General features: G+C 42.6%; 1 protein-coding gene across 4 annotated transcripts in view; it reads left to right on the top strand.

The window, feature by feature from the left end:
* The first annotated feature begins 499 nt into the window (after window positions 1-499).
* The window catches only part of slit2 (slit homolog 2 (Drosophila)), a 90,720-nt gene continuing 74,663 nt past the window's right edge, over window positions 500-16,556 (top strand). For 3 of the 4 annotated variants that reach the window (XM_069697525.1, XM_069697523.1, XM_069697526.1), the window contains exons 1-4: window positions 500-1,407; window positions 2,354-2,425; window positions 4,013-4,084; window positions 11,559-11,630. In XM_069697525.1, coding sequence (XP_069553626.1) covers window positions 1,199-1,407; window positions 2,354-2,425; window positions 4,013-4,084; window positions 11,559-11,630 — 425 coding nt within the window. In that variant the 5' untranslated portion in view covers window positions 500-1,198. The remainder of the gene's footprint in view (window positions 1,408-2,353; window positions 2,426-4,012; window positions 4,085-11,558; window positions 11,631-16,556) is intronic. The other variant, XM_069697524.1, reaches the window with a different exon arrangement.

The raw sequence follows: 16,556 nt of genomic DNA, 5'->3' as shown, positions 1-16,556 counted from the left end.
ACATGGCTTATCCTGTGAACCCACTCTCAAGATGTTTGTCCATCATGAGACAGGTGTCCTTTTAAACTCTCTTTTATCCTGAGGCTGAAGAATTATGAGCTAAGCAGCAACAAATGTCTATTTAACAGCGCTTCATTCTTGGTTCAGTCGTATGAATTTCAAGGATCAGAGTTTTTTCTGCGTCATCAGGCTTTAATAAGACGCGCTGTCGTTTTACTGAAGCCAGTTGAATAAGGCATCAGGTGACCGGGACACTGCAGTGAGAAAGAGAGTCCCCTTCCGAGGTCAAACTTTTGCTGTTCATCTGGCAGTCACTTAGAAACCTGCTGCTACCTTCAGAGAAAACGCAGTGCGTGTGTGTTCATGTGTGTTCATGTGTGTGTGTGTGTGTGTGTGTCAGAGAAAGAGAGTTGCCTCGACAGACGCAGTACCAGACGTGCCCGCTCCCTCCTCTCTCACTCTCCCTCTCTCTTCCTCTCACACACTCTCGGGAGCAGCGCTTTGACGCACCACGCAGAGTTGGATTATAGTATTGCGCGCTGGTCTTTCACGGGTTTTCCTCACATTAGCTGCATCCTTGCCACCTACCGGCAATTGATATGTTATCGGGATCGATATCTCTCCGGCACGGTGACCTCTGCTGAGCTTTTGGGAGAACCAGCGCTGCCGCTGCTTCTTCGCCGGACGCGTGTTGTGAATTAATAACCAAGACAGCCTTACCTGGAGTGTGTGTTCCCGAACTGTGTGTGTGAGAGTGTGCGTCTTTGGATCATATCAAGGATCGAGGTGTTCCACTGACCAGTCTCCGCGCATATAGGCTACATTTACATACACAGACACAGCACACACCGGGGGGATTTGGGCACCGCATGCCGGGGACATGTGGAAGTTTGCGCTGCTGTAGCGCAGACACAGAGCGGGTCCACCGCCTCGTCGACCTCCCTTCTGCCTGCCCAGGGGAACCAAACTCACGGTTGAGTCTTCACATATTGAAACCCCTCTAAGAGGACCCCAATGTAAATTTAGAACGAGAAAATTCAAAAACACGCGTCTGCAAAGGGACGAAACGGAGGACGGCATCCCGTTGCGTGCAGAGTTTTGGTGAGCTCCGTCGGGGATTTCAGGGCTTTATTTTTTAACGCCCTTGTATTTTCTTAGTGATTTGTGGGTCTCATATTGGCCCCCACTTGCCGCAGTGATGGTGGGAGCTCTGTGCCCCATTGGCCCTGGCCGCTCCCCGGTGACTGTACTGTGGCTGCTGGTGGCCGTTCTGGTCCTGGTCCTGTCCAGCGGAGCGGACGGTCAGCCCTGCCCGGCCCAGTGCTCCTGCACCGGGACTACAGTGGACTGTCACGGCCAAGGGCTTCGCAGCGTGCCCAGGAACATACCCCGCAACACGGAGAGACTGTAAGTACCGGTAGTTGGATATGTACAGGCTACTTAATATTTCTCAACAATTTGGACATATTTCACAGGAAAATCACGAGATTACTATGCATTTCTTTGTGCGTCAGTGATTATGATAAAGTGTGAATTGACCTTATCTTATTTAGTATTTTTTTTAATGCTGCGGTTCTCTTAAAGGCGTTTTAAGTGTTTAAAGAGTTTACTGCACATTTTATTCCAGTAGCCAATTTGATACCCAAAATTACACTGTCACGAGTGGTCAGGAAATTATATCAACATGGTTATCATCACATAATAGTCCCAAAATTGTATAACTCTTGTTTCATTTATTCAGTTAAATGGTACGCAGAAAGCACGGAGGACTTTTTCCTTGGGGACTAATTGCGCAGAGCTTTAAATTTGAACGAACGTGTCCAAACTACACTTAAGGTTCTCTAAACGCCGCTAAATCCAACTCACGTAGATTTTTGGTTGTTATGTAAATCATTAAAAACACCAGACTTCTTGCATATTGCATGTGTTCAATGTGTGGACACGTCAGTGCTGATCGCGGAGCTGAAGTTCGGGGCTGCTGTGGTTGTGTTGGTGGTTTCGCACTGTTGCATTAGCGCAGCCTCCGTAGACCACATCGGTTTGTCTGGAGACCAGCAAGTTAATCAAAAACGGATTTGGACAAGTGGGCTCCGAGTTAAACAGGCCGTATTTTATCAGACGAAGACCCCTTGATGAAATTAACATTTGCCCAGCATAGTGCAGCAGCCACAGCTCCTCTCAGTTTCTCTGACGCTCAAATGACAATTGTGCATTTGCCCACGGCACACCAAGTTCAAACAAAAACCTTTTCAGTAACCTGCACACAAGCATTGTGGTTTTTTTTTTAAATTTTTTATTAAAGTATAATTTCAAATGCACTAACAATCCCCTCTTTAATCATCTCACTGTCTAGGGATCTGAATGCAAACAACCTCACTAAAATCACCAAGGCGGATTTTGCAGGACTGAGGCATCTGCGAGTGTTGTAAGTGGCTTTTATCCATTTTATTTTCCCCTGTTTTTTTTCCCCTCCCTTGTTGCATATTTAAAAGGAAAACATCCACATTCTCACGTACAGCTCTGAAGAGCAGCAAATTACATGTCCAATAACTTTCCTCCCTCAAATACCACAACACAGAGACAGTGTTTCTGATGAGTGCTCGGCAGCCCGGGAGCTGCCGCATGCTGCACTGCATCCAGTGGTGGGAAGCAGTGGTTTCATTGAGCCAGTGTGGGTGTCTAAACAGAATAGCGGTGGCACCTGTTAATGCTGTCGTGTTAATCTGCCAGTGGAAGTGTCAGGAGGGGCTTATTTTAACCAGTGGGCCCCAGGGCCCATGTGCTGGAGTGATTAATGGACCGGCAAGGAAGTGATGGAGGGCAAAAAGGGAAGGAGATAGCGGTCATTAGGTGTAACCGCGGAGGGAGGAATGCAGCTGCTGGAAGGGAGTGGAGGGTGGAAGGAAAGGAAAAGAAAAGGGAAGAGAAGGAAAGAGTCAAGTAAGAACAGGTTTCTTACCTGGGATGAATCCAGGTAAAGCGTTCCTCTGCACCAGCAGTGGTGGGACAAGGACTGCCTACTTAGATTGTGTCTTGTGTGCCATTCAGCTAAAAGTGAATGGCAGGGAATACATTGTTGGAATTCCTCCAGAGATTATATCCTTAATTGGGTGGGTATGTTTGTGTGCTCCAGTCTTCACTTTACCGGTTTCCTGTATGTGTTCACCCGATTGCACTGACACACTGTTAACCATTTGAATTTAAATTAGACCTGCAGGCAAGTAATGTAAGTGATCAATTTATTGTAATTTTTTGAAGCAAAATTCTCAAAATCTAGCTTCTTAAATGTGATGATGTGTTGTTATTCTGGTCACAACTGTCATTTTGAAGATGTTATTTTGTGCACTCTGAGGTGTATTTCTCAGTTTTGGCCTTTTCAAAGACTAATTGATAAACCAATAAATTGAAAAAAGAGAAAACATCAGCAGATTAATTCCTATTTATGATGAACTCACTGCACACAGCTGATGAAAATGTGCATTGTTGCTTGGCTAAGTCAGCACAGTGATCCTGCAGAGTTGTGCCAGTGTAAGTGAATGAGTAGTCACAGCTATGTGGTTAGATGGAGAGTAAATTGGATGATAGATGAGTTGCTGTCCAACTGATGGGCCAGTTTTAAAGTCAATTCTAGGGCTCTATCGACTCGCGGCTGATTGTCTCCTCTCTCTACCTCGTGCTGTTTCAACATTCTATCACTTTCCATCTCCACCAATCTGCTTTTCTTTTTTTTTTCACACCCACTATCTTCTCCATCTCTACATCCCTCTCCTCTCCAGTGTCAATCTCTTTGCCCTATCTCACTCTTTCCTTCTCCTCCTCTTCTCTCTCTTATCTGTGGCCCCATCCGGCCGTCTTTCTCCTTTTCTCTGGCCTCTCATGGTTTCATCGCACAAATCACTCTGTTAGCTCTCACGCTCTATGTGTCTCTCTATCGCTCTCTTCTTCTCCCTCTTCTCTGTTTTTTTCTGTCCAATTCTCATAGTCTCACACTCTCTTGGTGTTTCTCTCTCAGGCAGTTAATGGAGAACAAAATCACAACAATCGAGAGAGGAGCCTTCCAGGACCTGAAAGAGTTGGAGAGACTGTGAGTAACGTTGTTGTGTCAAAGCTGGTGCCATTTTATCCTCTATCACGTGCTCTATGAATATACTTCAGGATGCACGCATACTCAAAAGTCTCCCAAGATAACACACATTCATTTTCATGGGCCACCACAGACTACTGCAATACTGCTTGTTAGAGATTCTCCAAGTCTTTGGAGCTTCATTGTCTGAGTGAACTACTGTGTCCTTCCAAAAGAAATCTCTCATTTGGTGTTTGGATGATGCTAGAGAGCACTGTTTAATCGGTTTGTAGGTCCGAGTTGTAGCAGTAGTTGTGAAAATGTTATCTTAAGTTTCTGACACTAACAGAAATGTAACACCTGCTGACTTTAGCTGCCAAAGCTCTACATGTACCATCGGTGGATATGACTAGTGCGATCTGGGACCACTGTAATGGTTTTTGTCTTAGACAGCCTGAAGTCGTACCAAAAAAGGTATCTTAATGTGTCTGACCACCATTTCCTGTCTTTTTCATGTCAATCCCTTGAGTGCATTGTGGCATTCGAGATTGCACTGATTTACTTAAACCTTTCCTTTAACTTCTGACCTCTGTATATCTTCATAGTCATTTAATCTGAATTGTTTTGCCCCCTGCTGACATCTCAGCCCAAGAGGAACATTTTCAAATTGAGTCAAAGGGCAGTAAATGAAGAACAGTCAAATGTTCTTATGGCACCAGGTAGTCAGCATCCAATCATAAGGCTGTTATGGCATAACTAAATCTTTGTAGTCTGTGTGTACGACACTCGTCCTGTGATAAATCTTACCTTCATGAAGGTTATAATGTTCATTGTTTCTCGAAACAAATTTAAAGAGCTGTTAATTCAAATTAATATTCATTCATTCCTTTTGTCGGTTGCAGTTTATTTGCTGTTGAACTGCATAGACCTTTTTACACAGTGGACATTTTGACTCTTCACAACAGGGAAAGCACGGGTGTATTAATGATGGCTGAAGGTGGTCCTTTGTTTGTGTATGCTGGTTCACTAACATGGCTTAGTTGGATGCCTAAATGGAACTGAGCTACCATTAATTCTACTTGTGCTTTCCTTACAATGAGTAGTCAAAATGTCTGCTGTGAAAAAGGTCCGTTGTGTTATACTGACAGGGGTTTCTATTATTTTGACCAGTGCATTTAAATCCTGATGCCATAATTCAGTAAGATTTAATCACCACCCTGCTTAAACTATACATTATAACCTTCATCAAGGTGTGTGTGTGTGTGTGTGTGTGTGTGTGTGTGTGTGTGTGTGTGTGTGTGTGTGTGTGTGTGTGTGTGTGTGTGTGTGTGTGTGTGTGTGTGTGTGTGTGTGTGTGTGTGTGTGTGTGTGTGTGTGTGTGTGTGTTTGCGTGCGTGTGTTTGTGTTATGTGGCCTGACCTACAGCCAATGACACACTCGAATGCAGCAGACTGTGACCGAGTGTGAGGAGGCTTAGCGACAAGCTTTTAATTAAAGACATATAAAAATCCTCTGTGCTTACACACTTTCACAACAGCAGACATGCCTGCATACACACATAGATATCCACCTGCACACACAGATGTACAGGAGAAGGCTGTTAATCTGTTAGATAGCTGTTTTGGGTAAATTCTTCAAGAGTCATTGGGATGAAAAGGATCAAATATCATGATTCATCAGCTGCTCCTGTCTTGGCCCTGTCATGCCTGTTTTTTTTATGCTCTTTGCTGCACTATAGCTGCTCTTTGTTGACACAGAGAGACACTCTGCGCACCACTATAGGGAATCTGCTGGTGTTTCTCATGCACCCAGCGCTGGGCTCTGTCCAGCTAAGCAGTTCTGGGAATTACTGCCCTGAGCCACAGACAAAGAGGACAAAATCTAACTGCATATGATCTGGATTTAACAGTAAACTTTGGTAGTGATTACTGTTGCTGCGAAGAGATGGTGCGAGCTGGTAAATACCCGCTGTCACACATATATATGAGACAAACAGGTGTCAACACATACAGTGTAGCCTGTCTGTAAACAATAGCAGACAATGTCTTACATATCTATTATCAAATTATGCACACTGCTGTTGTCTCTTTTGCTCTGTCTTGTCTCTGATGGCAACAAACACGTTTGACAGCAGCTAACTTTCTGACACAACATGGCTATCTTCTGTTGTCCCCTCGAGAGTGTTCAACTGTAATTTAGCATCTCTAGCTTGGCATGTTCACAAACACAAAGATGGAGTCAGTCATCAATGCCCCCCCGCAGCTGCCAGACAAAGGCACGTCTCTGGAGTCTGGAGTCTGGGGGCTCATTTCAAAGGCCTTCGTCCTCTTGGGGGCTGGAGGGGGCCTGCTGGGCACCGCTGCCCAGAGGAGAGGGCCCTAAGCTGGGCTGACGGATCCACAGTGACTGCCCCCCACAGGGGGAGAAAACGGTTCCCCTTCTCATCCCTTTTTGCGACAGGCCCTGCAGGGCCGGGCAGGGCCGGGTCAGGTGTGGGGCAGTAGCCTGGGGGGTGTGGAGGAGGGGTAGGTGGTCGAAGGAGGTGGTGTGGAGATAGGCATGTCACAGCACACAATGTGCACATACACAAACACGTGCTTGTGTTTTGATACACTCATGCATGCGCATTCGCTTATGCAAGACTGCTCTGTCAGTACTGGTTTTATCTTGATTCTGTGGCCCCCCAAACGCACTCACGCCTTCTGTCTTTCTTTCATTCATTCTTTAACCTCTCCTCATGGTTTTGCTCCATATTCACCCATCTGGTTCTCGCTCTCTATTGTCCCATGCATATAGGAATGTCATACATTCCTCACCCTCACCCTGTGGGCACAGAATAGGAAAGAGAGGAGTTCCTGATCCTCTTATCCTCCACTCACATATGACTGGTTTATAGTCCCAATTCAAGCTCTGTGGGACTGAAGGAGATAACAGCCACAGACATGCGGAGAGAACCAAATAGTAATTACAGGTGTTGAGATAATGATCTCAGAGAACAGAAATCAGGTAAAGCCTTAGATAATTGGCCTGTAATTGAGTGATCACATTTTCAAAGATCTTTTTAACAGCAATGAATAATTGTAAAACCGATTACAGGTAGTGAGGTGTGTCTATCAACAGCGGTTACAGACGAGACAATGAAGCCTCAAACCGAATGATCATCTTGTAATATGTGGACAATCTGAACAGCAGTAGATAATTGTAACAGTGACCTCAGATAGCGGGATATGGATTTCAAAGAAAAACCCTGGATTAGTGCTAAATGAAAAGCGCTAAAGCCTGTGAGTGATAACATTGTTCTCACTGATCATTTCAGAGCAACGTTTTTTTTTTTCTTTTCATTTTTTACTGAGCAGCAGAGCTTGAAATTATCTGCTCTGTGAAGACACAGAGCAATTTTTACTACAGCAGTTCTGTCTAGAAAGTCATTGGAGATAGATTTTCCCTGACTCTCTCTGTCACAGATGACATTTGTTATATTTGTTGGTAAACGCCAGTTTGTGCAAAGTTTACAGGAAAAGCTCCCCACTACTGCTGAATGTGAAGGATTTTTGGCTGATAGCAAAGGAATTTACTGGTCAGCTGATAAGACTGGATTTCTGCATTTCTGTGTTTTAAGGCAGCGATAGTAATCAGTGTTTAAATAACACATCAGATTAGACACTATACATTTTTGGTGGATGATGGATCTCGCTTCATTTCAGAAGTTGTGAAGCTGTGGAGCAACAGCATGAACCGTTGAATCAGACATACACTCTGGTCAGTTTGAAGTGGTTTTGGAGTGAAGAAAGTTTTTTTTGGATCATGGAAATGTTCACAAGGTTTTGGTTATAACTATGGGGTTTTTAGTACAAAATGTGTACAATGGCAGCTGCAGCATTGGTGGAGTAATAATTGGTTTCTGAGTTAGTTTGTTATTTCCTTTCCAGCCAGTGTCTGCAGGCCTGTCGTACTACACATAACACAGAGGTGTTAGGACAGCGTGTGTGTTTCTGACTTTATATTTGTGTGAGTATTCATATGTGTGTGTGTGTGTGTGTGTGTGTGTGTGTGTGTGTGTGTGTGTGTGTGTGTGTGTGTGTGTGTGTGTGTGTGTGTGTGTGTGTGTGTGTGTGTGTGTGTGTGTGTGTGTGTGTGTGTGTGTGTGTGTGTACAAAGATTTGGCTCACTGTGCTTGCATGTTTGCGAGAACGTGTGTGTGTTTACTGTGCAGTTTGCGGCGCTCCAGCATCTGTTTATGACTGCAGGGATTATCACCACGCTGCAGTGTGACATTAGCTTGTTGGAGTGACCCTCACACCTCAGACTACTTGCTGCTCAGTCTTCATTCACTTTCAGCCAGACTTTGACTAATGAGACATGACTGTGGTAGTACTCTGAGGCTGTTTACAGTATGTGAGCGTGTGCACACACACACACACACACACACACACACACACACACACACACACACACACACACACATATGAAGACAAAGATACATTCCTTCAGGTCTAGAAACCAGAAGGCCCATCGAGGGGTGGGCACTGTAAACTAAATCAGGCCATAAATTTGGTGGTATGGGGCTGTAGTTCATGGTCCACACTTTTCCCAGTACAAATAACTCTTAAATAAATAAATCCGCAAAACAAACACAGACAACCAGATTCATTATTTGAGTCGGTAGTCAGCACTTTTAGATGAACAATGGAGCTGTTTTGAAGGCGAATTTCACTTATGACAAAAAAAACAACAACTCAGAAACAATTGCAATGTGATAACTCTGTTGCAAATAGTTGGTTGTTGAGCTGTTGACCTTGTAAATTATGCTATTTTACTCATCTGAATGAAACCATATGAACAACCCCAAATTGAAACCACCACTGAAGTTCAGACAGAATCATCAACAGTGAATGTCACAGTGTTATGAAAAGTGATGCAAACGGAGCTACGGATGCTCAGAAAAAGTAAACAAACTATCAGAAGAGAACAAAATTATTTTGAGAAGCAAAGTGTACAGCAATTGTAAAATTAAATTGAATATCTTTGTAGGGATTTGAAGATTTTAACAGATTAATCGGTCATGAAAATAATTGTCAGTTGCTGCTCTTGTGGTCATTAATTGGCTACTTCACTGTATGTGGAGCTTCTCATCCCGAGGTGTAGAATTTGCAGTGTTAGATGTCATATTTATTTTATTTCTTTAACAACTATTTAGGTTAAAGCAAAAGTAGCATGCACATGAAATACTGTATAGCAGAAAATAACACGATTTAACTTCCATATTGTCTAATTTTAAATTTTGATGTCCTTTTTTATTATAAAGCAGGTCTAGGTGCTGCATAGATACTGTAAAAGTGTACAAATGCTCAGTCTATGAAGATATTCACACCACCTGTTTTCAGCAACTGTCCCTCTAAATTAGCTTTTTGGACTTCTGTAAGTTTGTGATATGACACACTCACACTCATGGCGTATGTCTGCCGTCAGCACAGCCCCACTGTCCAACCTTATATGTAAAGAAAAGACAGAGCAGTCATTCTATTGCAACGCTAGCAAGCAACAAGACCAAAGAAAACTGTGGGCGTGGCGTGGGCGACTGTCACTCAGAAAAGAGTTAGCCAACCAGAATAGAGGGTCATTTATATCATTACACCTTAAAGACACAATCACAAACCAGCCTAATCTTCATACAGCTCCAGAGAAAAGCTGCAGAGATGAGATGAAAAATTATATTGAAAGGGTTTTTTGGTGCCACAAAACCACAAATACATGTATGGCTATTAAGACTGCAAATAAAGAATAAGAAAAATATAAAATATGGGACCTTTAACCATTCCTTTGTGATGCACCTTTGTGATACATGAACAGCTAAACCCAGAAAAAGACTGTGCATAAGAAGCCTAATTTGTGAAATTGATGTATCAAGCTAAATATGATGATTAATGTGATAATCAGGCTGCTACTCTAATTATTAAAATAATGAAGTGAATATAAAATCGCTGACACCTCAGAGGTGCTATGCAGCCGACTGGATTTGATCTCTGTGTCTTAACTTCATTTTCAGAGACTCCTAGTCTGACCGCATTGCATCTATTTTGAGGGGATGAGCTCATACCACCTCTTTGGTGTCCCTCCTTCTCCCTACCTCCAACACCGGTCCGTGCACTCTCCCAGGGGATGTCTAGCCCACTAATGGGTGCTCATTGCTGGGCAGGACCTACAGGGGGAGTGGGCCTCTCCATGGGATCATGCGGGCTCTTAGCTGCCAGAGCCAGCGTTATCGGAAGTGGAGTGAATAATTTAGAAACATCATTTCTGCGGGATGTTAAATATTTAAGCAGCCTCTGATGTAACCGTGGAGTATGAATGTGCATAGACAAGTGCGCGCATGTTTGTGCACTCGTGGATGGAAGATGGACACAGAAAGGGTGACGTTATTTAATCTGAGAGAATGGAAGAGAGGTTCCTAAAGTTTTCTAAACTTTTGAATGGAGAAAAATCGGTGGTGTTTCAGGGATTCTTGTGGGTTTGTGTGTGTAAACTGTGGATGGATAGTCAGGACTGCACTTTTCTTATTAGTTCGAAGTCATTCTCATTTCGCCTTGCTTTTTGCCTCTCTTCATTCCTGTCCAGTAGCAGCCAACACAGCATTTGTCGCTGGGCCTGTCAGTGTGTGTTTGTGTGTCAGGGTTAAACTGTTTCAGCAGCCTGTCTCTCATTGTGTCACTCTGTTGCCTCGCTCTCCTCTGACTCACATCAAGGCCCAACCACACACACACCAACAGACACCGGCACACAAACCTCTTCATTCCACTCAACAGGGTTAAATGATCGCACCCAGATTATTAAACTCAGCAGAGTTCTCTCAACTCCTCTGTGTGTGTGTGTGTGTGTGTGTGTGTGTGTGTGTGTGTGTGTGTGTGTGTGTGTGTGTGTGTGTGTGTGTGTGTGTGTGTGTGTGTGTGTGTGTGTGTGTGTGTGTGTGTGTGTGTGATGATGGGTTGTTGTGAGTTCTTCCCCTGTGAGGGCCTTGTTTACTCAGTGGGGTCCTTTTCACACATTCGGTAGCCCGGCCAGACTGCCTGTTTGTTTTTCCCACATCGTCTCCTCTCCTCCTTCTTTGTGATAAAAAATGCCCCCCCACCTCCCCTTCATCCGAACCCCTTCCCTCGTCTTCCTCCCCCTACATTCCCTGCATCCTTCTCGAGTTCACTGTTAGTCTGGCAGCCATGTTTTACCCCTTAAATCACAGATAACCTCGAATGTTTTCTTTTTTTTTGCATATCCTTCCGTGAACATGCGTGTGTATTTCCATCAATCACCTTTTTCTCTTACACTTCCTAGACCCGCACGGCATTGCAATCAAAACTGCACAATATATTTTGATGTGGAGATCAGGAAACACAAATCTCAATTTAACATGCTGATTATACACACATGTAACCGCTTCACCCTCACTGTTTGGATGGAGCTAGGTAGAGTTTATTCCCTAATTTATGTCATGTTTTTGCAGGCGCCTGAATCGGAATAATCTGGCCGTCTTTCCCGAGCTGCTTTTCCTTGGAACAACAAAGCTTTACAGACTGTAAGTCATGTTTTCATTCATCTTTCCTTGTCCATCACTCAGTTGTTAATTGAAATATTGTACATTTACTCATATGTTTTTTTTAGCAAGAGCACTTAAGATTTAAGATTATCCAGATAAAGTGTTAATATCTGTAATGGTCTGTTTGTGTGTATCACTTCAAGCTTGTACATTTCATTGACTGCGGCTGAAAATGACATGAAGAAGTATGTTACAAATGCTGTGAAGTAGAAAAAATGATGTGGTTTTGAGTGTGATACAGCCTTTGTGTTTCACTTGGATGAAAGAGTGAGAGTAGTGAGAGTACAGATTTTACATGGCTCTCTCCATAGAAGCCAGTTCAGTAGCTAATGGAGATTAGCACTCCAACAGCTGCTGCCCACTGGGAGAAGTGTGTGTGTGTGTGTGTGTGTGTGTGTGTGTGTGTGTGTGTGTGTGTGTGTGTGTGTGTGTGTGTGTGTGTGTGTGTGTGTGTGTGTGTGTGTGTGTGCGTGTGCGTGTGCGTGTGTGAGCGAGGATGGAGAGGAGAAAGCGAGCATGACAGGCCAAGAGAGGTACAAGTAGCGAAATGTGGAAACAGGTTTCTCTTCTGAAGTTACGTGTTGTGTTTCACGGGCAGAAAATAGTTTTAGTTACAGAACATAAATGTTCTAGCTTGCGTTCAAACCAATGAACCACTGTTTGTTGTCTTCAAGCACCTTCCTCGCTTCACTCACTGCCCAGTTGTCTGTACTGTAAACTGAGCTATGGATTTCCAGTACTGCAGGGCTGGGTCGCTTCGCTGCTGAAACTGTGGGAACTACCTTCCTGTCACGGTCATTTGTGGTCTCAGGGAATAATTATGGTCACACATATTTATATGTGCGGCTGAATATATTTATCTAAAACAATATTGAAATGCTCATATGATTCAGAGAGTGTGTGAAAGTTGTTTATGTTCTGTGGCTGCTTCGGTGGTTGGCTGGGCTTGACCTGTAGTGTCTAAGTGTGTGTGTCTGTGTGTGCATGTCCTGCAATTACACTGTGTTTCTCAAGGCCGAGAGTTGGCATTTTGCTCAGCGTGTGGGCCGAGGTAAAAATACAACTCGGATATATTGCTCTCAGCTCAGCCTGTCACAGACAAGCTACTTCAGTGTATGTGTGTTTGTGTAAGCCTCCCCTCTCCAGGTGGATGTGTTTAGCAGAGGGTCTCTTGTTGGCTGCACACACTCATTAAACAAGCACAGTTCATTCAGCATAACAGTATGAATGATGTTGTATTATAATTGTGTTTGTTTCCACTGAAGTGGAATAGAATATAAAACCCACAGTGAACACACAAAGAAACCAAATTCTAACTTCTACAGAAAATTGATATATGACAATAAAAGAAAAATTGCCAATCTGGTGTCCATGCAGTGGAGCAGATTATTTAGATTTATGAAGGTTATTCTGCATGAATGACAACCACAGAGGCTGGGCCAATAGTATTTAGGGCTGTTTGTTCAATATTAAATCTTGTGCCTACGTCTACACCCCCTACAGTGTATTTTTATTTTTATAAATTCCTGAGAACCTCTGAAGTGGACTCTTGTTAGGTTTTACATTGAGGCTTGTTGGTATGTGCTAACTCGACCCGCTTTGGTTCTTGCGACAGTACTGCTATAAATGAAAACTTGCTCAACCTGCTATTATGAAAATTACATTTTCACTTTTTTAGGGCCTGGAAAATCTGTGCATGCATGTGTGTGTGTGAGTATTGACTGTATGCATTTAACCTTCATTCAGTGCAGTGGTTTTAGGGCTTTCAGGGCTAAATTAAACCAGCCTGAGGTCAGGTGTAAGAAATGTCTTTGAACTCTGCTGTTGTTAAATCCAAATACATGTTTGAGGATTAGTTCAACCTGAATCATGTTTACCTGCTTTAGTAAGTGTGACATACTTTACGACTGGTGTTGTGCCATGTGTTATTTATACTACAAAAACACATAGTTAATGTGAGAGAATGATCTCCATTTTTGTTAATTAACAAATCACAAAGTTAACAAATCCCATTTTTTTCTTAAAGCCACTTTAGTCTTGTTTTATTATCATTAAAGAGCCTTTTAGTTCATTTAGTTTATGAGAAGTAGGGGAATATATTATGCACAGCCATGAAGGAAAACACAACTTAGTTTTCTATTGTGGTTCCATTCAGTTATGCAGGGATCTCAAAGTGCTTTGATGAGCCCAAAAGCAGGAGCATAGCGAAGTTGTTGTCATTGTGGTGTTTTTAGCCAAATTTTAAGACCATTTGAGGATATTATCATACTTGCATGCTAAATCAATGTTATGTCACTGGATGGGGATCAGTGGGTGCCATGGATATCTGTGCATTTTTGTCCCAACTCATCAAGTAGATATTTAGATATAACATAAAAGATTTGACGTTGGTGGTGTCAAAAGAATTCAGACAACCAACCAGAGATGTTTTCTGTCTGGACCAGCAGCCTGACTAACAGACCTTCATTGTTCTCAGTGGAGTTGTTCCATCAGCACGGCTGAAGACAAATGTAATTCAGCAGTGAAGATTCAGCGGATATCCACAGATTTTGGATATAATCAGTGTTAATTTTTCCTCATTATTTAAAAAAAAAAAAAACAACCTTGGCAGAATTTCCATTCGCTAAAGAAAACAATTTTCTCATGCAAATTAGCTGTGTATGAGCATAATTTCTAGGAGACAGGTTTTGAATTTAGCGAGCATGGCATGAACAGATGATATGCAAACAAAAAAAGAGAGCAGTAAGTGCGAGTTCCTATAAAAACCTGTGTCCTCTTTATCATTCCCATTTAAAACACCTGACCCCCGCCCCTCCGTGCCCCACATTACATACACTCACAGCCTCCCCCAACAAGCCAGGGCCCAGACTCTATTAGGTTACGTGGACACACACATCTGGAGACACCATGTAGTGGGCATATCCCCAAAAACTATCTGTGTGTGTTCGTCTCTGACACACACACACACACACACACACACACACACACACACACACACACACACACACAGCCCTTCTATTTCCACTTGCCCAATTGTTGAACACTGTATCCCCGCTGCAGTAATAAAGAGGACCACAGCTGTAACTGTTTGTTTTGAGAGAAGAGAGCAACGAGACACTCTGAACAGTGACTCAAACACAAGCTAGTTCATTATAAAGTCTCTGTTAAACAAGATGGGCTAGTAAAATCTCACTGCATTGGACAATAACCAAGACTTACCTGAGCCAAAGAGATCACAAGTTTGGACCATGAGATCAGAAAACACACACACACACACACACACACACACACACACACACACACACACACACACACACACACACACACACACACACACACACACACACACACACACACACACACACACACACACACACACACACACACACACACACACACACACACGCACATACACACTTATGCACATGTTTAGGTTTACGTCATGCTGACAGTGCTTTAATGATAAACTGTGAAGCTGTGACTGCTCTCCACTGATCTTTTGCCCATCATTGATCTCAACTGACTCCACGATAAACAAAATTAGAAACACACTAATAAAAAGAGTATCAAATAAATAATATTTATTTGTTCTGTTCATTAAATCAATTTGATCCTCTAGATTCCCTTTCTCCAGTCAATAGAGCAATTAAACAAATTAAGTACCCTATAGTTAAGTGAAGAAAAAAAAATAAGTTACTCTCTGGCAGTAAGAGGCTAAGACTGATAGTTACTGCCCATATTTATTTGAGTTATAAAGATTAAAAACCAAGTTAGAAAGGAACATCACTCCTATTTACTTAATTTTCTTTACTCGGTTGGATTTAAAGATATATTTCTGATACGGTCAAAGAATGTAAGTAGATACTTAAGATCTTAGGTACACAATAAGCACAACGGTGCCTTGAGTCTGGACCGAAAACAGGGAAGCTGCTCACAGATTAAGCCAAATTCTTAACCTTAAATGTGTATTTTCTTCAGGCACCTTTAAATTAATATTAAAAAAAAGTTTTCCACTATCAAATATAGGTGTATTTATATTATTCCTGTATTTGTTTCTATCATGAAACTGTACCATTTCATTACATTTCTCATTCCCTTTTCATCACTATGCAGCTGTTTTTGATGCATTATGGGAACAATGTAGAGCCTTTGTATTCTGCTGAAGGTGCACACAGATACAATGCATTAGTTTTGCATCCTCTCTTCTCCTCTGCCAGCTCTTTCTCTCTCTGTCACTGTCTCTTCCCTCTTTGCTGGACAGAAATCAGTAGCGAGATGAAAGAGAGAGAGATGAAAGAGGGGTTGATGAAGGGATGGGGTGATGGGAGGATAAGAGAATGGGTCACTGCTTCTATAGTTGAAAAGTATGTTTATGCCTGAGTATGAAGCTAGATGTGACATGACAGTGTTCGCATGTTTTTATTCGTGAATTTTTCACTGCTTGGTGACTTCTGGCTGAGGTGGCTTAGCAACAGCTTACTCGTCCCCTTATTGCTGTGGGTTGTTTATGCGGGCTTTCCTGTGTTGATTAAAGAGTAGAAAGTGAAGTGAAAAATAAAGAGAGGTAAGACAGGTTTCCCTCAAAAATGATGACCCTGTTGTGAATATTAGGACCTGGTTCATTGAAATAAACAATTGGTGTTGTTAATTCTACAGTCAAGTCCCATAAAACCATTTTAGAGGAAGTGGCCCCCAAAAATATTATAATTAAACACTGGCAGTCAATCATAAAACACATGTGAAAAACAGGATAGGAGTACGACATATTTGTTTGTTTCATGTATTAATTGAGGAACATCTTTCCCGTTTTGAAATCAGCCACGTGCCGTGAAAAGCCAGGTATCTGAGTTTTACATCAGCAATTAAATGCAACATACATGTGTGTATCAAAGACCGTGAAGAGAC

The sequence above is a fragment of the Brachyistius frenatus genome, unplaced genomic scaffold (genome assembly GCF_029030835.1).
Source record: "Brachyistius frenatus isolate BFR_SWC_R1_liver_20210118 unplaced genomic scaffold, ASM2903083v1 Contig_23, whole genome shotgun sequence".
NCBI classification, from domain to species: Eukaryota; Metazoa; Chordata; class Actinopteri; family Embiotocidae; genus Brachyistius; species Brachyistius frenatus.
This window is presented reverse-complemented; position numbering and strand designations above follow the sequence as displayed.